A 23,139-nucleotide genomic window follows, 5' to 3' on the forward strand; every position below is an offset into this window, starting at 1 on the left:
GACTGTGTGGCGAGCGCGTTTCTGAAGGTCACATGACCAGTTGTTTAGTCATTTTCACAACAACAACAAAAAAATTAGATCTTGTTCCATTAGTTAAACACAAATAACTTTATTGATATTTACTGATATTCACAAACCTCTTTTTCCCGGATCCAAAATGGCCGCCGCGGCATCACAGCTGCAGTTTGCCCTTAACCAGACTGGAGAATGAGGCAGGTTAGAAGAGATAGTCTCTCCTCAGTGTACAGTTCCGTGACCCCTCCGCCTCGCCTCCTATAACACACCCGGAGGAGATCACTGTCCTCCTCATGGCCGCGGGGAGCCGGTGCCCTCTTCCAATATGTCCGCCGCGTCCTCCGCTGATGACGTGTCAGGCCCCGCCCCTGCGCGCACACACCTCCCGTGTCACCTTGGGGGTCTCTCCGGTCAGTCGGTGACAAGATGGCGGCAGTGAGCGGCAAAGAGAGGACCTCCCCCAAGTCCATCAAGTTCCTCTTCGGGGGTCTGGCCGGGTAATGCCCCGAACCTGCGGCGTGTGGCGCCCACATAGACCGGAGCGTGGCCTGTGTATCACTGTAGTAATGGGGCCCCTCTAATAATGGGGGGCTCCTCTGATGCCTAGTAATGGGGGGGGGGGCTCCTCTGATGCCTAGTAATGGGGGGGGGGGGGGCTCCTCTGATGTCTAGTAATGGGGGGGGCTCCTCTGATGTCTAGTAACGGGGGGGGGGCTCCTCTGATGTCTAGTAATGGGGGGGGGGGGGGCTCCTCTGATGTCTAGTAATGGGGGGGGGGGGCTCCTCTGATGTCTAGTAATGGGGGGGGGCTCCTCTGATGTCTAGTAATGGGGGGGGGGCTCCTCTGATGTCTAGTAATGGGGGGGGGGCTCCTCTGATGTCTAGTAATGGGGGGGGGGGCTCCTCTGATGTCTAGTAATGGGGGGGGGGCTCCTCTGATGTCTAGTAATGGGGGGGGGGGCTCCTCTGATGTCTAGTAATGGGGGGGGGGGCTCCTCTGATGTCTAGTAATGGGGGGGGGGCTCCTCTGATGTCTAGTAATGGGGGGGGGGCTCCTCTGATGTCTAGTAATGGGGGGGGGCTCCTCTGATGTCTAGTAATGGGGGGGGGGCTCCTCTGATGTCTAGTAATGGGGGGGGGATCCTCTGATGTCTAGTAATGGGGGGGGGGATCCTCTGATGTCTAGTAATGGGGGGGGGGGGGGCTCCTCTGATGTCTAGTAATGGGGGGGGGGCTCCTCTGATGTCTAGTAATGGGGGGGGGGGGCTCCTCTGATGTCTAGTAATGGGGGGGGGGCTCCTCTGATGTCTAGTAACGGGGGGGGGCTCCTCTGATGTCTAGTAATGGGGGGGGGGGCTCCTCTGATGTCTAGTAATGGGGGGGGGCTCCTCTGATGTCTAGTAATGGGGGGGCTCCTCTGATGTCTAGTAATGGGGGGGCTCCTCTGATGTCTAGTAATGGGGGGGGGGGCTCCTCTGATGTCTAGTAATGGGGGGGGGGGGGGCTCCTCTGATGTCTAGTAATGGGGGGGCTCCTCTGATGTCTAGTAATGGGGGGGGGGCTCCTCTGATGTCTAGTAATGGGGGGGGGCTCCTCTGATGTCTAGTAATGGGGGGGGGCTCCTCTGATGTCTAGTAATGGGGGGGGGGCTCCTCTGATGTCTAGTAATGGGGGGGGGGGGCTCCTCTGATGTCTAGTAATGGGGGGGGGGGGCTCCTCTGATGTCTAGTAATGGGGGGGCTCCTCTGATGTCTAGTAATGGGGGGGGGGGCTCCTCTGATGTCTAGTAATGGGGGGGGGGCTCCTCTGATGTCTAGTAATGGGGGGGCTCCTCTGATGTCTAGTAATGGGGGGGCTCCTCTGATGTCTAGTAATGGGGGGGGATCCTCTGATGTCTAGTAATGGGGGGGGGCTCCTCTGATGTCTAGTAATGGGGGGGGATCCTCTGATGTCTAGTAATGGGGGGGGGGGCTCCTCTGATGTCTAGTAATGGGGGGGGGCTCCTCTGATGTCTAGTAATGGGGGGGGGGGCTCCTCTGATGTCTAGTAATGGGGGGGGGGGGCTCCTCTGATGTCTAGTAATGGGGGGGGGGGCTCCTCTGATGTCTAGTAATGGGGGGGGGCTCCTCTGATGTCTAGTAATGGGGGGGGGGCTCCTCTGATGTCTAGTAATGGGGGGGGGGGGCTCCTCTGATGTCTAGTAATGGGGGGGGGGGCTCCTCTGATGTCTAGTAATGGGGGGGGGCTCCTCTGATGTCTAGTAATGGGGGGGGGGGCTCCTCTGATGTCTAGTAATGGGGGGGGGGGGCTCCTCTGATGTCTAGTAATGGGGGGGGGCTCCTCTGATGTCTAGTAATGGGGGGAGGGGCTCCTCTGATGTCTAGTAATGGGGGGGGGCTCCTCTGATGTCTAGTAATGGGGGGGGGGGGCTCCTCTGATGTCTAGTAATGGGGGGGGGGGCTCCTCTGATGTCTAGTAATGGGGGGGGGCTCCTCTGATGTCTAGTAATGGGGGGGGGGGCTCCTCTGATGTCTAGTAATGGGGGGGGGCTCCTCTGATGTCTAGTAATGGGGGGGGGGCTCCTCTGATGTCTAGTAATGGGGGGGGCTCCTCTGATGTCTAGTAATGGGGGGGGCTCCTCTGATGTCTAGTAATGGGGGGGGGGCTCCTCTGATGTCTAGTAATGGGGGGGGGGGCTCCTCTGATGTCTAGTAATGGGGGGGGGGCTCCTCTGATGTCTAGTAATGGGGGGGGGGGGCTCCTCTGATGTCTAGTAATGGGGGGGGGCTCCTCTGATGTCTAGTAATGGGGGGGGGGGCTCCTCTGATGTCTAGTAATGGGGGGGGGGGGCTCCTCTGATGTCTAGTAATGGGGGGGGGGGGCTCCTCTGATGTCTAGTAATGGGGGGGGGGCTCCTCTGATGTCTAGTAATGGGGGGGGGGGCTCCTCTGATGTCTAGTAATGGGGGGGGGCTCCTCTGATGTCTAGTAATGGGGGGGGCTCCTCTGATGTCTAGTAATGGGGGGGGGGCTCCTCTGATGTCTAGTAATGGGGGGGGGCTCCTCTGATGTCTAGTAATGGGGGGGGGCTCCTCTGATGTCTAGTAATGGGGGGGGGGGGCTCCTCTGATGTCTAGTAATGGGGGGGGGGGCTCCTCTGATGTCTAGTAATGGGGGGGGCTCCTCTGATGTCTAGTAATGGGGGGGGGGCTCTGATGTCTAGTAATGGGGGGGGGGCTCCTGTGATGTCTAGTAATGGGGGGGGGGGGCTCCTCTGATGTCTAGTAATGGGGGGGGGCTCCTCTGATGTCTAGTAATGGGGGGGGGGCTCCTCTGATGTCTAGTAATGGGGGGGGGGGGCTCCTCTGATGTCTAGTAATGGGGGGAGGGGCTCCTCTGATGTCTAGTAATGGGGGGGGCTCCTCTGATGTCTAGTAATGGGGGGGGGGGCTCCTCTGATGTCTAGTAATGGGGGGGGGGGGCTCCTCTGATGTCTAGTAATGGGGGGGGGGCTCCTCTGATGTCTAGTAATGGGGGGGGGGCTCCTCTGATGTCTAGTAATGGGGGGGGGGCTCCTCTGATGTCTAGTAATGGGGGGGGGGGCTCCTCTGATGTCTAGTAATGGGGGGGGGGGGCTCCTCTGATGTCTAGTAATGGGGGGGGGCTCCTCTGATGTCTAGTAATGGGGGGGGGGGCTCCTCTGATGTCTAGTAATGGGGGGGGGGGCTCCTCTGATGTCTAGTAATGGGGGGGGGCTCCTCTGATGTCTAGTAATGGGGGGGGGGGGCTCCTCTGATGTCTAGTAATGGGGGGGGGGGGCTCCTCTGATGTCTAGTAATGGGGGGGGCTCCTCTGATGTCTAGTAATGGGGGGGGGGCTCCTCTGATGTCTAGTAATGGGGGGGGGGCTCCTCTGATGTCTAGTAATGGGGGGGGGGCTCCTCTGATGTCTAGTAATGGGGGGGGGGGCTCCTCTGATGTCTAGTAATGGGGGGGGGGGGCTCCTCTGATGTCTAGTAATGGGGGGGGGGGGCTCCTCTGATGTCTAGTAATGGGGGGGGGCTCCTCTGATGTCTAGTAATGGGGGGGGGCTCCTCTGATGTCTAGTAATGGGGGGGGCTCCTCTGATGTCTAGTAATGGGGGGGGGGGCTCCTCTGATGTCTAGTAATGGGGGGGGGGGCTCCTCTGATGTCTAGTAATGGGGGGGGGGGCTCCTCTGATGTCTAGTAATGGGGGGGGGGGGCTCCTCTGATGTCTAGTAATGGGGGGGGGCTCCTCAGTATCTTTGAACTTCCCCTTCTTCGTCGGAGAAAGCAGAAGAGTTGTGACAGTGTATCAGTCCAGGGGAAAGTGTAATCTCCCTCTGATAAGATAAGTAGCAGTCTGTCCTAGTCCTGCTCTCTCACAGCTGAGGACTTGGTCCATTGTGTCAGTGCAGCCTGAACTAATACATTGTAACAAACATCAGCTGTGTGAGGAGGGATGTACAAGCATTAATAGACTGAAGAGGAAGCTCCTAGGACTAGGCTTGTACCTGCGCTGATACATTGTAACACTGACAGTGACCGGGGGTCGTAGCTAGAGGTCACATCCTGCAGGACAGTGCTCAGGGTCACCCGGGGTCAGGGGCGTGGCCTGTGACTGCTGTTACTAATGGTTACTTGCTCCGCCTCCAGGATGGGCGCCACCGTGTTCGTGCAGCCGCTGGATCTGGTGAAGAATCGGATGCAGCTGAGCGGAGAAGGAGCCAAGACCAAGGAGTACAAGACCAGCTTCCACGCCGTGGGCAGCATCCTGAGGAACGAGGGGCTGCGCGGCATCTACACAGGGTGAGACCCCAATATACATCACAGCTCCTCCTGTCTGTATCACCCTGCAGGGGGAGGGGCAGACTCATAGTTACTCCTTATGTCTGTATCACCCTGCAGGGGGAGGGGCAGATGCATAGCTCCTCCTCCTGTATCACCCTGCAGGGGGAGGGGCAGACTCATAGCTCCTCCTCCTGTCTGTATCATCCTGCAGGGGGAGGGGCAGACTCAGAGCTCCTCCTCCTGTACCACCCTGTAGTGGGCGGGCAGACTCAGAGCTCCTCCTTCTGTACCACCCTGCAGGGGGTGGGGCAGACTCATAACTCCTCCTCCTGTCTGTATCATCCTGCAGGGGGAGGGGCAGACTCAGAGCTCCTCCTCCTGTCTGTATCACCCTCTGGGGGGCGGGGCATCCTGTTTCTCTGGTGTAATCCCGTCTCTGTTCCTCAGGTTATCGGCCGGTCTCCTGCGGCAGGCCACGTACACGACCACGCGTCTCGGCATCTACACCATCCTCTTTGAGAAGCTGACGAAGGCGGATGGGACGCCCCCAAACTTCCTGATGAAGGCGGCCATAGGGATGACGGCGGGGGCCACAGGGGCCTTTGTGGGGACCCCAGCGGAGGTGGCGCTGATCCGGATGACAGCGGATGGCAGGTGAGGCGTCCGGTACCACTCCTGTGTCTTTTTTTATTCCTTGCTGGTTCCTCGCTGAGGTTTTGTTGCAGTGTATCCAGTCAATGTACCAGAATTCCTGCGCTGATACATTGTAACAACTTTCTGCTCAGAAGAGACAAGTTTTTACTGATCATTCTTTCTTCTCGGCTTTGAGGTACAGAATCAGGTTTTGGATTTGGGGTCTCTTCCAGCCAGCAGAGATTTTGAGCACAGACCTATATGTATATATATATGTTGTACAATGATTTGGGGAGGGGGGCGCATAGTTTTGGGCTGACACCATGTGACGAGTGATGGGTCCTGGTTCTCGTGCAGGTTACCTCCGGACCAGAGGAGAGGCTACAGCAACGTCTTCAATGCGCTGGTGCGGATGTCCAGGGAGGAGGGCGTCACCACGCTGTGGAGGGTGGGTGTAGTAGTCCGCTATGTCCCGTCATGTGACCTGGGTCCAGCATTACCCATAACCCCCCTCTGTTTCCCTCTCTCAGGGGTGTATACCCACCATGGCGCGGGCGGTGGTGGTGAATGCTGCCCAGCTGGCCTCTTACTCCCAGTCTAAGCAGTTTCTTCTGGACTCAGGTGAGAGCAGGGTCACCCCGGGGGGGCTGCAGGGGGGTCCGGGGTACAATGGGGTCCTGATCCTCTTCCCTTATCATTAGGATATTTCCGGGATGACATCCTCTGCCACTTCTGTGCCAGTATGATCAGCGGACTGGTCACCACAGCAGCCTCCATGCCAGTGGACATCGCCAAGACCAGGTACTGACCCATCACTCATCTGCGGGGGCAGGAGTAGCCCTGGGGGGTGTGGGGCAGGAGTAGCCCTGGGGGGTGTGGGGCAGGAGTAGCCCTGGGGGGTGTGGGGCAGGAGTAGCCCTGGGGGGTGTGGGGGGGGGGGCAGGAGTAGCCCTGGGGGGTGGGGGGGGGCAGGAGTAGCCCTGGGGGGCAGAGACTCCCACCTGTTACATATCCACCTTCTCACTCACAGGATACAGAACATGCGCACAATCGATGGAAAACCCGAATATAAGAACGGACTGGTAAGTGTGTATTATACTCCAGAGCTGCACTCACTATTCTGCTGCTGGTGCAGTCACTGTGTACATACATGACATTACTTATCCTGTACTGATCCTGAGTTACATCCTGTATTATACTCCAGAGCTGCACTCACTATTCTGCTGCTGGTGCAGTCACTGTGTACATACATGACATTACTTATCCTGTACTGATCCTGAGTTACATCCTGTATTATACCCCAGAGCTGCACTCACTATTCTGCTGCTGGTGCAGTCACTGTGTACATACATGACATTACTTATCCTGTACTGATCCTGAGTTACATCCTGTATTATACCCCAGAGCTGCACTCACTATTCTGCTGCTGCTGCAGTCACTGTGTACATACATGACATTACTTATCCTGTACTGATCCTGAGTTACATCCTGTATTATACCCCAGAGCTGCACTCACTATTCTGCTGCTGGTGCAGTCACTGTGTACATACATGACATTACTTATCCTGTACTGATCCTGAGTTACATCCTGTATTATACCCCAGAGCTGCACTCACTATTCTGCTGCTGGTGCAGTCACTGTGTACATACATGACATTACTTATCCTGTACTGATCCTGAGTTACATCCTGTATTATACCCCAGAGCTGCACTCACTATTCTGCTGCTGCTGCAGTCACTGTGTACATACATGACATTACTTATCCTGTACTGATCCTGAGTTACATCCTGTATTATACCCCAGAGCTGCACTCACTATTCTGCTGCTGGTGCAGTCACTGTGTACATACATGACATTACTTATCCTGTACTGATCCTGAGTTACATCCTGTATTATACCCCAGAGCTGCACTCACTATTCTGCTGCCGGTGCAGTCACTGTGTACATACATGACATTACTTATCCTGTACTGATCCTGAGTTACATCCTGTATTATACCCCAGAGCTGCACTCACTATTCTGCTGCTGCTGCAGTCACTGTGTACATACATGACATTACTTATCCTGTACTGATCCTGAGTTACATCCTGTATTATACCCCAGAGCTGCACTCACTATTCTGCTGCTGGTGCAGTCACTGTGTACATACATGACATTACTTATCCTGTACTGATCCTGAGTTACATCCTGTATTATACCCCAGAGCTGCACTCACTATTCTGCTGCTGGTGCAGTCACTGTGTACATACATGACATTACTTATCCTGTACTGATCCTGAGTTACATCCTGTATTATACCCCAGAGCTGCACTCACTATTCTGCTGCTGGTGCAGTCACTGTGTACATACATGACATTACTTATCCTGTACTGATCCTGAGTTACATCCTGTATATTATACCCCAGAGCTGCACTCACTATTCTGCTGCTGGTGCAGTCACTGTGTACATACATGACATTACTTATCCTGTACTGATCCTGAGTTACATCCTGTATATTATACCCCAGAGCTGCACTCACTATTCTGCTGCTGGTGCAGTCACTGTGTACATACATGACATTACTTATCCTGTACTGATCCTGAGTTACATCCTGTATTATACCCCAAAGCTGCACTCACTATTCTGCTGCTGGTGCAGTCACTGTGTACATACATGACATTACTTATCCTGTACTGACCCTGAGTTACATCCTGTATTATACTCCAGAGCTGCACTCACTATTCTGCTGCTGGTGCAGTCACTGTGTACATACATGACATTACTTATCCTGTACTGATCCTGAGTTACATCCTGTATTATACTCCAGAGCTGCACTCACTATTCTGCTGCTGGTGCAGTCACTGTGTACATACATGACATTACTTATCCTGTACTGATCCTGAGTTACATCCTGTATTATACCCCAGAGCTGCACTCACTATTCTGCTGCTGGTGCAGTCACTGTGTACATACATGGCATTACTTATCCTGTACTGATCCTGAGTTACATCCTGTATTATACTCCAGAGCTGCACTCACTATTCTGCTGCAGGTGCAGTCACTGTGTACATACATGACATTACTTATCCTGTACTGATCCTGAGTTACATCCTGTATTATACCCCAGAGCTGCACTCACTATTCTGCTGCTGGTGCAGTCACTGTGTACATACATGACATTACTTATCTTGTACTGATCCTGAGTTACATCCTGTATTATACCCCAGAGCTGCACTCACTATTCTGCTGCTGGTGCAGTCACTGTGTACATACATGGCATTACTTATCCTGTACTGATCCTGAGTTACATCCTGTATTATACCCCAGAGCTGCACTCACTATTCTGCTGCTGGTGCAGTCACTGTGTACATACATGACATTACTTATCCTGTACTGATCCTGAGTTACATCCTGTATTATACTCCACAGCTGCACTCACTATTCTGCTGCTGGTGCAGTCACTGTGTACATACATGACATTACTTATCCTGTACTGATCCTGAGTTACATCCTGTATTATACCCCAGAGCTGCACTCACTATTCTGCTGCTGGTGCAGTCACTGTGTACATACATGACATTACTTATCCTGTACTGATCCTGAGTTACATCCTGTAGATCTTTTATTTTATATAAAAGTAAAAAACATAACAATACAAACAAAACATAACATACAATATATACAATCTCTTACCTGCTGGTCCAGCCACATTCACACCTAGTAAAAACAATAACTTAAAATACACCGTAATGAACACCAATTACCACAACCCCCACCCAACCAATTATCACAACCTAAACCAAACCAATAAACAATAAGAAAAGCCACACCCACAAATAAAACATAAATGACTATAAAATATACATAAACCCACCCCACACCCTCTAATAACAAACCACCCCACACAGATCACATCCCACACCCATTTTTTTTTTTTTTTTTTTTTTTCCAATATATAATAACAAATACACACAACACTACACTAAACTAAACTAAATCCCTCGCCCGCACCCTCCCCTTCCCCCCAGACACTGGTCTAACGTCCAAAGTTTGCGTTAAGTAGTCCAGACCAGTGCCCAGGGTCATAGAGTCCAAGGTCACTTGTTCGTAAATCCCACCACCATCACCCCCCTCCCAACCTAACACTAATCCCAAACCCCACTATATACAATATATACAGTATTAACAACATAACATAAAGAAAAACAGAATACAAATAAAATCTCAACATCATCAATCCAAACCACATAAAGCCCAGGTTCGGCGCCTGCAAGCCCCTACATCACTACATGCTCAGATACAAAACAAAAATCTACAGTGCAGCATCAGCCCAACACCAGGAGAGGAGATGACAGACTAAGGGACACTAAAGGAGAACCCCCTCCATAGGAGAGAGGCCCTCCCCGTGCCCAGCCTCTCATACTCCAGAGAGCGCACCTTCACCAGGTCACCCAGAATGTTCCTAACCACCTCATCCACCGGGAGGATTTTACGCTGCGTCGATACTAAACACCGTGCGTTCCACGTGTGGTACCTGACCACTAGACTGACTAGGAATAACGTGCAGCGGTCCCGGCCACCCAGGCCTCTGAATGCTCCATAGGCCCACTCCGCATAGGAGAGACCGGCCAACCCGGGCCAATGGATGGAAGCGCCCACCCGGTTGTACACCTCTGTGTTAAAGGGGCACTGAAGCAGGAAGTGGTCCATGCTCTCCAGCAGACCACCGCACTCCTCCCGGGGACAACCCCTTTCCTCAGAGCTCCTACACTTCAGATTGTCCCTCACACACAGCTTTCCATGGAAGCAGCGCCAAGTCACGTCCCAAAACTTCAAGGGGATCCTGATGGAATTCAATAAACTCAAACCCACCCCAAGATCCCGACTTGGGCAATCCCTGAGGGCCAGAGGCTTCTGGAAATGGGTCAACAGAACCCTCTTGTCAAGGACTTTCCTCGACATGGTCCTGATCTCCCACATTCCCAGACCCCACCGGCGAATCACCTTCAGAACCGGGGTAGCGTAAGCCGGAAGATGCCCATGCGGTGTACGAAGATCCTTCACTTGCCCTCCTGTCTCCCATTCCTGGAAGAAAGGCCGAAACCATCCCCTGCAGGAGTATACCCACGGAGGAGCCCTCTCTTTCCAGAGGTTTGCAACATTGATCTTAAGAAAGGTATTCACTAGGAACACCACAGGGTTGACCATACACAACCCTCCTTGTCTCCTTGTGCGGTAAGTAACCTCCCTCTTGATAAGGTTCAGCCTATTCCCCCATAACAGCTGGAAGAACAGACTGTAGACCCGAGTCCAGAGGGGTTCTGGCAACATGCACACACTGCCCAGATATATCAGCAATGGGAGCAGGTAAGTTTTAATCAAGTTCACCCTTTCCCTGAGGGTCAAAGACCAACCCTTCCACTGGTCCACCCTCTGAGCGGCGATCTTAAGCCTGCCGTCCCAGTTTTGCATGGGGTAATCCCCCTGGCCAAATTCGATGCCGAGAACTTTGGCAGAGTCCTGGGGCCCTGGAAGAGTGTCCGGGAGATCAAAGCCTGGACCTCCCTCTCCCAGCCAGAGACTCTCACACTTATCCCGGTTGATCTTGGACCCAGAAGCCTCTGAGTAGCGGTCAACCTCTGACATCACCCATTGCGCCTCCCCTCCCGAGGACACGAAAACGGTGACATCATCGGCATACGCTACCACTCTAAGAGTGGCTTCCGGTGCTGCCCGATCCATCCCGACTCCCACCAACGGCCCACGATCAACCCTCCTAAGGAATGGGTCAATCGCGAACACGTATAAAAGTGGGCTCAGAGGACAACCCTGGCGAACACCAGACCCGACCTCAAAAGAGCGGCCAATCCAACCGTTCACAAGCGGGAAACTCTCTGCCCCTGCGTACAAAACCTTAAGCCAATTGACAAACCCACCCGGCAGGCCATACCTCAGAAGGACAGACCAGAGGTACTCGTGGTTAACCCGATCAAACGCTTTTGCCTGATCCAAGGACAGCAAGTACCCCTTCCAGTTACCAGCCCTGCCCTGCTCCACTGCCTCCCGGACACAGAGCACAGCACTAAATGTACTGCGGCCTGGAACAGAGCAGTGCTGGGTCCCCGAAAGGAGCCGGGGCGCAAACTGCACCAGCCGATTAAACAGCACCTTTGCCAAAACCTTTCTGTCCGTATTGAGAAGCGCTATGGGACGCCAGTTCTCAACACGAGATCGGTCCTTACCCTTTGACAGAATGATCAGGGCTGACCTCCTCATTGACTTCGGCAGAGCGCCCGAGGAAAGACACTCATTGAATACCTCAGTCAAGAGGGGAACCAAGGCGTCCTTAAAGGTCTTATAAAACTCGGATGTTAAGCCATCCGGACCTGGCGATTTCTTGAGGGCGAGCCCTTCAATCGCCAGGCTGACTTCCTCTTCCCTGATCACTTCGGTCAAAACATCAAGAGAGGGGTCTACTCCTGGCTCAGGGACAGTTTCAGCCAGGAAAGCCGACATCACATCCCGATCTAGATCCTTCCTACCCAAGAGGTGCGAGTAGAAGGATCTGACGACCTCCAGAATCCCTGATCTGGACCTTTTCAGGGATCCCGTACTGTCAACCAGTCCCGTGACAACTTTACCATTCACTGACATCTTGCAGTTTCTGTAAGGGTCGGGCGAGCGGTATTTCCCGTAATCCCTCTCAAAAACCAAAGATGCGTGTCTATCGTACTGACACCTCTTCAGCAAGGATTTCACTCTGGAGATGTCCTCACGACTACCTCCAGTCGAGACGAGATGCTCGAGTTTCCTCCTCAGGCCCTGATACAGGCGGTACCTGTCCAGGCTCCTGAGGCTCGAAAGCTGGCGGAAGAATCTCGCCACCCTTTTCTTGAGCATCTCCCACCACTCTGACTTACTGCTACAAAGGCCCAGCAATGGTACCTGGCTCTGAAGAAAGTCCTCAAAGGATTGTCTGATCTCCGCTTCTTCCAGGAGAGACGAATTGAGCTTCCAATAGCCTCTTCCCATCCGGGGGGTCTCTGTAACATTCAGAGAAAACAAAATTAGACAGTGATCGGAGAATTCCACCTCAACAACGGACACTGCTGAAGAAATGGCTTCCTCCTTTAAATAAAACCTGTCTATTCTAGACCTGCAGCTACCCCTATAATAGGTGAACCCCGCGTGGCCTGGGGTGTGCCGGATGTGGACATCCACCAGGCGAGCCTCACTAGCTATGCTATTAAGAGCGACGCTATCATAAGTCAGCTTGTCTCTGGAACCTCCCCTATCCTGGGACCTCGTGACAGCATTGAAGTCCCCTCCAAAGACCACCTGCCGACTTGTAAAAAGGTAGGGCTTGATCCTCATAAAGAGACACTTCCTGTCCCACTTGGACTGGGGACCATAGATGTTAATTAGGCGAAGTTCTTGTCCCTTCATGAGGACATCCAGGATCAGGCACCTCCCCATTTCTAACTCAATAACTCGTCGGCATTCTACCGGTGCGGTAAAAAGTACCGCCACTCCGCTATACGGCTCGGCCGCAAGAGACCAATAGGAAGGCCCGTGTCTCCATTCCCTCTTAGCTTTAAACACGGCCGCCAAATCTGGCAGCCTGGTCTCCTGCAAAAATAAAATGTCGGCTTCAACACGGCCGAGAAAATCAAAGGCCGCAAATCTAGCCGCATCAGACTTAATGCTGGCGACATTAATGGACGCCAGCGTCAACGGAGTGGGTGCCGCCATCATGAGTGATTGAGTTAGACGGCTTTCTTTTTCCCACCGCCCTTCTCTTCAGTTTCAGAAGAGGACCCTTTCCCTCTCTTTTTTGAAACTGTAGTGTCCATATCAGCTCTTTCATCCTCGTCTCCGGACTCCAGGTCAGTCTCCCATTCTGAGGACGAAGCATCCTCAGCGGGAGACTCAGCATCTCCTGAAAGCCCTCCCGCCCTCTCCGGAACCTCACCCTCAACCTCTGAGGCAGAGACGTTGTCAAGGGCTTGGAACCGGTTGGAAAGACCAACCAGAGGGGAATCAGCTTTACCTTCCTTTGGCTTCTGAGTCAGGGTGAGAGAAGATTGTAAATCTCCCTTCTTTTTCTTTTTCCTTTTGCCCTGCTTGCGCTTTTCCTGTAGCCACGCCCTACTATCCTCATCCATACTCTCATAATGGGAGGATTCTGAGAGCGTGGCCGCTTCCTCCCTCTGGATCCTCCTGACCTCCTCATCCAACTCATCATTCCTCGGGGCCTCAGCAACAAGATTGGGCTGTAGGACAGGGCCGGGGGCAGTGACCCGCGACTCCCCCACCTCCCTGTCCCTTTGGCGCCTCTCCTGACGCCTCTGTCGTGATGGCGTCACTTTCTTATCTTTCTTCCCTGGCCCCTCAGTTCCTCCGCCTCTGCTAGTCCCCTCCCCAGCAGATTCGGCCTCATGGCCTTCACCCACCGGAGCCAGAACCGCATTAGCAAAAGAACGAGGACAACGGCTGAATGGGTGACCTAAGTCACCACACAGGTGACACCGAATCTGCTTACAGGATGCAGCGAGATGGCCGACACCCCCACACAACGCGCACTTCTGCACGGTGCAGTTTGCGCTGAAATGTGTGGGGTCACCGCACCTGTGGCACAGCTTAGGCTGACCCTGGTAGAAGATCTGGATGCGATCCCTCCCCAGGAAGGCTGATGAAGGGATGTGGGCAACCGAGTTACCTGAAACCTTTAACTTCATCATAAAGGTCCAGGCCCCTGACCAGATACCAAACTCGTCCCGATTTTTCCTTGGCGTCTCCAATACTTCACCATATCGCCCAAGCCAAGTCATGATGTCATAGCAAGAAAGTGATTCATTACGGGTTAAAACGGTCACTTTCTTGACCTGGTTTTGGCGAGACACCGCCTGAACAGCAAAGTCTCGCCAACCGGGCATGTTCTTTTTCAGCTCATAATTCCCCCAGAAGAGCTCAAGTCCCTCTGGGCGAACAAAACTGACATCGAACTCAGATGTGCCATAAGGATGAATCAAGGCAAAGATGTCTATCGCCTTGAAGCCCATCTCTAGGAGGAGCTCAACCACCTTAGTTCTAGGTGGACACGCATCACTGCCCCGCCACCTAAGACGGACCACATTCCTACGGGCGCCACCTGGCCCGGCTGTCGGGAGGGACCATGCAGTTTCCCCCCCTCTATTTTCTCGGAAGGCTCCAAGGCCGTGCCTCTCTATCCAGAAGGACAGATCAACCTCTCCACCCTCTACAGTGATTGATCTTTCCCCTTTTCTCAGAGCTTCCAGAAGACGCTGCTGCAAAATATTGCCCCTAGGGCCCGAAGACGAGGAGGATGCGAAATCTCCCCCAGCAGTGACACTGGCATAACTTCTGCCACCGCTGGGGGTTGCCACCGCTGGGGGCACAACAGGACCAGACCCCACCATACCCCCACCCATAACAGCCCTCTTATTACGTGCAAAACATCCCACAACACCATCACCTCCCACCATAGCATCACCACAAGTCCCAGCAACACCTCCAGCCACACCAGTATCTCTACTCACAGGAACCTCCCCAGTTACAGCAACACCTCCCGCCATAGCAGCACCACTAGTCCCAGCAATAACTCTCTCCATACCACCATCTCCACTCACAGCAGCCCCGCCACTCACAACAGCCCCCTCATCCACAGCAACACTTCCACTCATAGTAACAACATCACCTCCCACCATAGCAGCACCACTAGTCCCAGCAATACCTCTCTCCATACCACCATCTCTACTCACAGCAGCCCCGCCACTCACAACAGCCCCCTCATCCACAGCAACACTTCCACTCATAGTAACAACATCACCTCCCACCATAGCAGCACCACTAGTCCCAGCAATACCTCTCTCCATACCACCATCTCCACTCACAGCACCACCATCACCTGCATTTTCTACCCCTGATAACGACCCTTCAGCCACAGCACCATTCACACTCGCTGGACCAGCAGTAACGACGGACGGCAGGACAGCCTCAGCATCTCTGGCCATAGGGGCAGAGGCCACCTCCACAGAACCAATTCCCCCGGCCTGCATGATCTGTCCAGAGGTGACCCCAACCCCAGATTGGCTTTTGCCCTCTGCTTCTTCGGCGTCAGATGTCAGTTTGCGTTTGCTCGCCGTCCGTCTTTCGCCAGTCTCTACAGGATGTCTATTTTCAGAATTACCAGTTCCAATACAAAACAGGACTTTTTTTCCCATGGAGAAATCGCCACCGCTGGGAGGACTGGGACTGGGACCCGTAACCGACGCCGACACCAGGCTGCCCCCCCCTCCCCCTGGGGAGCAGGCCACAGTGCCAGTGCTAGATGGAGCGCCCCCCGCGGGGCGACACTCAGTGTCCGGCCTTTCAGCCGATGCTTTCCCTGCTCCATTTCCACTACTACAAGCAGAGATGGAGCCTTGCACCTCGCCACCTGGCTTTGTAATCTCCCTGCACCTTTGCACCGGGTCCACAGCAGAACTCGGGGGGGTTTGGGTAGCAGGGCTTGCACAGTGAGCTGACCCTGCGCTTTGCCCGGGGGGGTGTACAGGGAGGGGGGTAAAGATGAAACGTACCTCTTCTTGCTGCTTTGGCCTGGTCTTCTTACTCTTCCTCCGGCTGCTCCCCCCAGCGGCTTCCTCTGGGAGTTCGTCACCAAAAGAAAAGTTCTCCATGCGCACTGGGGACTCGAGCAGCCGGATCTCTGCCATGAGCGCCCCTCCCTGGCTGCCGGTGTCACTGTCCTCCCCCGAGCGAGGTGTTACTGCTGGCTGTCCTGCAGGGGGCCCACTGCACGAGGCCTGCTGATCTTCCTGCAGGCCGCCAGGTGGGAACTGCTGCTCGTTATCATCATCATCATCCTCCTCCTCCACCTGGCTCGCAGGCTGCAACCCCTTCAGCCTCTGCTCTCTGTTATCAGCCATGTCTGCAAATCTGTCATCATTCAACAATTTTTCCTTGAATGGACCGCCGTTCTCGCTAATAAAAGTCTTTCTTATAAGAAGCTTCTCAATGTCTGATTTTAGTCTTTTAATTTCACTGGTAATCTCTGACCTCTGCTTCCCCATTGCTGTATTCACCCTGGCGCGGGCACAACGCAGCTCCTCCCGGAGCCTCCTGATGGTCTTAGTTGCTTCTTCATACTCACAGAGGTGGCTCTGGACCCGGGAGGCATAGGTGGACAAAGACTCCCGGGGCCCCTGCACCGCCCAGCCTCCCCCCGCATGGTCAGCCTTACCTCTGTGAGCACTCCGCTTCATGGCTCCAGCCCCGGAAGGACCGCTCTCACCCGCACCGACTTGGGAATTCAGCTTCTGGGTTCTCCGCTTCTCAGGGGGAGCAGGAGCCGTATTGCTACGACTCCGGGTGGAACGTCTCACCCCTGAGTCCTCCATAGCGCTGGCCGGTTGCTGTCCTTTCCTGCCTCCCGCCGGCCTAGACCGGGAAGCAGGAGCCTGGGACTTGGCTCCCTCACTCATCCCCAGGAACCTAACTCCCTCCCTGGGAGAGGAGAGAGCAGGCCCTGGGCGGGCAGATCTTCCTCCAGGAGCTCAGGAGCACAAACACACAGCAGCTCCACACACAGCCACACCCTCTGCTAATGAGATAACGATCTCCAGAGATGCACTCACTATTCTGCTGCTGCTGCAGTCACTGTGTACATACATGACATTACTTATCCTGTACTGATCCTGAGTTACATCCTGTATTATACCCCAGAGCTGCACTCACTATTCTGCTGCTGGTGCAGTCACTGTGTACATACATGACATTACTTATCCTGTACTGATCCTGAGTTACATCCTGTATTATACCCCAGAGCTGCACTCACTATTCTGCTGCTGCTGCAGTCACTGTGTACATACATGACATTACTTATCCTGTACTGATCCTGAGTTACATCCTGTATTATACCCCAGAGCTGCACTCACTATTCTGCTGCCGGTGCAGTCACTGTGTACATACATGACATTACTTATCCTGTACTGATCCTGAGTTACATCCTGTATTATACCCCAGAGCTGCACTCACTATTCTGCTGCTGCTGCAGTCACTGTGTACATACATGACATTACTTATCCTGTACTGATCCTGAGTTACATCCTGTATTATACCCCAGAGCTGCACTCACTATTCTGCTGCTGGTGCAGTCACTGTGTACATACATGACATTACTTATCCTGTACTGATCCTGAGTTACATCCTGTATTATACCCCAGAGCTGCACTCACTATTCTGCTGCTGGTGCAGTCACTGTGTACATACATGACATTACTTATCCTGTACTGATCCTGAGTTACATCCTGTATTATACCCCAGAGCTGCACTCACTATTCTGCTGCTGGTGCAGTCACTGTGTACATACATGACATTACTTATCCTGTACTGATCCTGAGTTACATCCTGTATATTATACCCCAGAGCTGCACTCACTATTCTGCTGCTGGTGCAGTCACTGTGTACATACATGACATTACTTATCCTGTACTGATCCTGAGTTACATCCTGTATATTATACCCCAGAGCTGCACTCACTATTCTGCTGCTGGTGCAGTCACTGTGTACATACATGACATTACTTATCCTGTACTGATCCTGAGTTACATCCTGTATTATACCCCAAAGCTGCACTCACTATTCTGCTGCTGGTGCAGTCACTGTGTACATACATGACATTACTTATCCTGTACTGACCCTGAGTTACATCCTGTATTATACTCCAGAGCTGCACTCACTATTCTGCTGCTGGTGCAGTCACTGTGTACATACATGACATTACTTATCCTGTACTGATCCTGAGTTACATCCTGTATTATACTCCAGAGCTGCACTCACTATTCTGCTGCTGGTGCAGTCACTGTGTACATACATGACATTACTTATCCTGTACTGATCCTGAGTTACATCCTGTATTATACCCCAGAGCTGCACTCACTATTCTGCTGCTGGTGCAGTCACTGTGTACATACATGGCATTACTTATCCTGTACTGATCCTGAGTTACATCCTGTATTATACTCCAGAGCTGCACTCACTATTCTGCTGCAGGTGCAGTCACTGTGTACATACATGACATTACTTATCCTGTACTGATCCTGAGTTACATCCTGTATTATACCCCAGAGCTGCACTCACTATTCTGCTGCTGGTGCAGTCACTGTGTACATACATGACATTACTTATCTTGTACTGATCCTGAGTTACATCCTGTATTATACCCCAGAGCTGCACTCACTATTCTGCTGCTGGTGCAGTCACTGTGTACATACATGGCATTACTTATCCTGTACTGATCCTGAGTTACATCCTGTATTATACCCCAGAGCTGCACTCACTATTCTGCTGCTGGTGCAGTCACTGTGTACATACATGACATTACTTATCCTGTACTGATCCTGAGTTACATCCTGTATTATACCCCAGAGCTGCACTCACTATTCTGCTGCTGGTGCAGTCACTGTGTACATACATGACATTACTTATCCTGTACTGATCCTGAGTTACATCCTGTATTATACTCCACAGCTGCACTCACTATTCTGCTGCTGGTGCAGTCACTGTGTACATACATGACATTACTTATCCTGTACTGATCCTGAGTTACATCCTGTATTATACTCCAGAGCTGCACTCACTATTCTGCTGCTGGTGCAGTCACTGTGTACATACATGGCATTACTTATCCTGTACTGATCCTGAGTTACATCCTGTATTATACTCCAGAGCTGCACTCACTATTCTGCTGCTGGTGCAGTCACTGTGTACATACATGACATTACTTATCCTGTACTGATCCTGAGTTACATCCTGTATTATACTCCAGAGCTGCACTCACTATTCTGCTGCTGGTGCAGTCACTGTGTACATACATGACATTACTTATCCTGTACTGATCCTGAGTTACATCCTGTATTATACCCCAGAGCTGCACTCACTATTCTGCTGCTGGTGCAGTCACTGTGTACATACATGACATTACTTATCCTGTACTGATCCTGAGTTACATCCTGTATTATACCCCAGAGCTGCACTCACTATTCTGCTGCTGGTGCAGTCACTGTGTACATACATGGCATTACTTATCCTGTACTGATCCTGAGTTACATCCTGTATTATACCCCAGAGCTGCACTCACTATTCTGCTGCTGGTGCAGTCACTGTGTACATACATGACATTACTTATCCTGTACTGATCCTGAGTTACATCCTGTATTATACCCCAGAGCTGCACTCATTATTCTGCTGCTGGTGCAGTCACTGTGTACATACATGACATTACTTATCATGTACTGATCCTGAGTTACATCCTGTATTATACCCCAGAGCTGCACTCACTATTCTGCTGCTGGTGCAGTCACTGTGTACATACATGACATTACTTATCCTGTACTGATCCTGAGTTACATCCTGTATTATACCCCAGAGCTGCACTCATTATTCTGCTGCTGGTGCAGTCACTGTGTACATACATGACATTACTTATCCTGTACTGATCCTGAGTTACATCCTGTATTATACCCCAGAGCTGCACTCACTATTCTGCTGCTGGTGCAGTCACTGTGTACATACATGACATTACTTATCCTGTATTATACTCCAGAGCTGCGCTCACTGCACCCTTGTATCTCCCCTTCTGCAGGACGTCCTGGTTAAAGTGGTCAGACACGAGGGCTTCTTCAGCCTCTGGAAGGGCTTCACCCCGTACTACGCCCGCCTGGGACCTCACACGGTTTTGACTTTTATCTTCCTTGAGCAGATGAACAAATACTATAAGCAATTTTTCCTGAGTGGATGATGGGACTGGATCGACTCCTGTGTTCTCCAACCTACAGACACGAACCCTGCAGCCAAAGTTGTCACCCATCCCCCACCTGCACCCACTCTCCATCAGGGAGCGTCTGCCCCGACACCTCATCATGTTTTTTCTCCCCCTTGTTTTTCAGGGTATTTTGGGGACTGGGGTTCTGCTTTATCCAATACATTCACATTTAAAGGGCACCTCCACCAGGCTTATCCAGACCAGTCAGTACCAAATTCATACCTCTCGTAGCTTGGGTGGGGCTTCCTCTCAGGTGTTAAGCCCCTCCCCTTCAGAGGAGTGTGCAATATGAATCCTGTGTCTAGATGGAGTAGCCCTTTAAATGCCTGGCTATAATTTATTATTAGTTGTTTGTTTGTGGCTTTATTTAGAAAAAAAAATCCGAATTTTTTTCACCCCATCCCCCACCCAGCGTTTTTATTAAAACATTAGGGTGAAAATGGAACGCAGCAAAGATGGGGGGCATCCCAAATTTTCTAGTTAGTTTTTGTTTATTTTTTTGTTGCTCTATTGCTTTAAGTGTCCTGTAGGACTACAAATCCCAGCAGGCGTTGCCCGCCTGGGCTCATTTTATGGATTAAGGGTATACAATACAATGACGCATCCTATATGTCAGTGCAATCGATCAATGCAGCAGGGACAGGATGGAATTCTCTATATCGCTCCTCAGGGGCGGAGCCATAGAACTCTCCATGTATTGGCAGGATGAAGCCTGTCTCTATTTTCCTCTAGATGTAATTATGTTGATTTCCGCTTTGTTCATAGGTTTAATACACACATAAAAATAAGGCAATGCATCAGGAAGAGGGTGAGATACTTTATCTTGCTCCTCAGGGGTGGAGCCATAGAACTCTTTTTCTGGATTGGTGGCCTTTAAAGTGGTGTGAGGAGCCATTTCCTGTTGATGTAATTATTTTGAGGAGTCACACTGTTTTATAGGGTTAATACGCACATTATGAGAGGGTTAATGGCGCCACCTACAATAAAAATAACACAAGTAACGTATTAGACTCGGGGCAGCCATTTTGTTGGTGGGTTCTGCGATCCTCACGTCTGTATAGTAACACAGCTGTTACTATGCTGAGGCGCTAGGACCACACAAAAATGGCTGCCGCTACCACATGATCAAACCGGCTCTAGTGTGGGATCCCTCAGAATATCTCCCCCCCCCCCCTTCCACACCCATGTCAAGACCCGAATCTGTATTTATTACGAGGTGTAAATATACGGCCCCCCCCCCACCATGTAATATAGAGATATATATGCACATACCTACATCACAACGTGTATTTTTTTATCGACTTGGAAGGCGGGGCTTATCGGGCAATCACGGTGGTTTCCAGTAAAACGGCATCTCGTGGATCTAGATAGGTTTGTATGTCAGTAGTGGCTGCGCGTGCGAGAGGCGGGAACAGCGCCATAACGGGGGTTATTACCATCTCATCGGACGACAAGGATGAAACCGTCAAAGAATATGAATAAAAATGTGTTTTTTTGTTGCATAAAGTTATTGTTGTGATTTATTGGTGACGTCTGAGGCTCCACCCACTTCTTAGAGGGGAAGTTCAAAGATGAGCATTATCATTCGTCTCTCCTCAGTGTCGGGGGAAAAAAAACCCTCAAAAATCGTCATATCCAAATATTTTTATAGAGGGCGAGGACAATTAAAGAGATTTATACTAGATAATCCTACGGTACCAAAAAATATTCCGACCTCAGATACAAAAATATATGCAAGGTAAAATAACAAAGGGAAAGAAGCCTCACACTGCTGTGCTCTGTGCTTTCACTCCACGTCTGCTCTGAATGACTGCTGTACTATTCAAACAGAAGCTTGTTACAGCTTTTACTCAGAGTGAAGGGTTAGGGGCACAGAAGTGTGAGGACAACCCCCGGTGCACATGGAGATCCAACTTGTAAATAACGTGGGACTATGATGTTGTGGTTAAGAACGACAACCACAAAATTTTTGTTCCAAATTTTTAATTTCCCGCATTTGCATTTTTAAATTAAAATTCTTTTGACCATGTGACTGACACCTGAATTTGGAAGGTCTGCCCAGATGGTGAAGACCACACCTGTAGATCCAGGTGAAGACCCTTTTGATGTGGTGACGTATTGGTCTACACCAATTGGAAACCCCTACGAGCCATTTTTGAGGTTCCTCAAGATGTTGGGAACTTTGAAGGTCCCTATTCCTGATCCGGGAGGTAAATCAAGGTGGTGTTAACCCCACTGATGGCAACGTCCACCCCAGATTGAACCCCTAGTAGATATGTTGAGGTCCAAGTTCCTTAAGACGAGTAGTAGTTGGCCCCCATACATTTTGAGAACCGTTTCTGAACTTTTGGTGGCCAAACTTTTTGTAAAGTGGCCGGGACAGTGATTTTCAACCTGTGTGCCGCGGGGAGCCTCTGTGTAATGCTGCCGCCGTGCCCCCGTGTTTCGGCCCCCATACTTACCAACAAGCCCCGCGTCGGCGATCCGCCCATCTTCTGTAGCTCCTGCACCGCGCGGCCCATGTCACGTGACTGACGCGACCTAAGTCACATGACCAGAGGCGCGCGGTGCAGGAGCTACAGAAGGTGGGCGGATCGCCATTAGGAGAGAAGTTACGCAGGAGAAGACATCAAGGGTAAGTATATAAGGTTATTATTTGTATAAGGAAGGCAGCTAGGGTCTTTTTTTTATTAGTAAAGGTAGGCTGGGGCTTTTTATTAGTTAAGGGAGGCCGCTAGGGTCTCTTAATTAGTAAAGGGAGGCCTCTAGGGTCTCTTAATTAGTAAAGGGAGGCCTCTAGGGCCTTTTAATTAGTAAAGGGAGGCCGCTAGGGGCTCTTAATTAGTAAAGGAGGG

General features: G+C 51.7%; 1 protein-coding gene across 1 annotated transcript; it reads left to right on the plus strand.

The window, feature by feature from the left end:
* The first annotated feature begins 354 nt into the window (after positions 1-354).
* Positions 355-21,794, plus strand: SLC25A11 (solute carrier family 25 member 11). Its single transcript, XM_072149943.1, has 8 exons — positions 355-512; positions 4,691-4,843; positions 5,273-5,479; positions 5,816-5,906; positions 5,989-6,079; positions 6,160-6,259; positions 6,489-6,540; positions 20,105-21,794. The coding sequence occupies exons 1-8, from the start codon at positions 442-444 to the stop codon at positions 20,258-20,260; spliced, it is 921 nt and encodes a 306-aa protein (XP_072006044.1). The 5' UTR covers positions 355-441; the 3' UTR covers positions 20,261-21,794.
* Positions 21,795-23,139: the final 1,345 nt, after the last annotated feature.

The sequence above is a fragment of the Engystomops pustulosus genome, chromosome 4, assembly GCF_040894005.1.
Source record: "Engystomops pustulosus chromosome 4, aEngPut4.maternal, whole genome shotgun sequence".
Lineage (NCBI taxonomy): Eukaryota > Metazoa > Chordata > Amphibia > Anura > Leptodactylidae > Engystomops > Engystomops pustulosus.

Excerpts from the sequence above, each read along its gene's own strand:
- SLC25A11 (XM_072149943.1), top strand. The coding sequence starts at position 442 with ATGGCGGCAGTGAGCGGCAAAGAGAGGACCTCCCCCAAGTCCATCAAG. Across the intron at positions 4,844-5,272 it reads CTGCGCGGCATCTACACAGG|GTTATCGGCCGGTCTCCTGC; the intron begins GTGAGACCCCAA and ends TCTGTTCCTCAG. Across the intron at positions 6,080-6,159 it reads GCAGTTTCTTCTGGACTCAG|GATATTTCCGGGATGACATC; the intron begins GTGAGAGCAGGG and ends CCTTATCATTAG.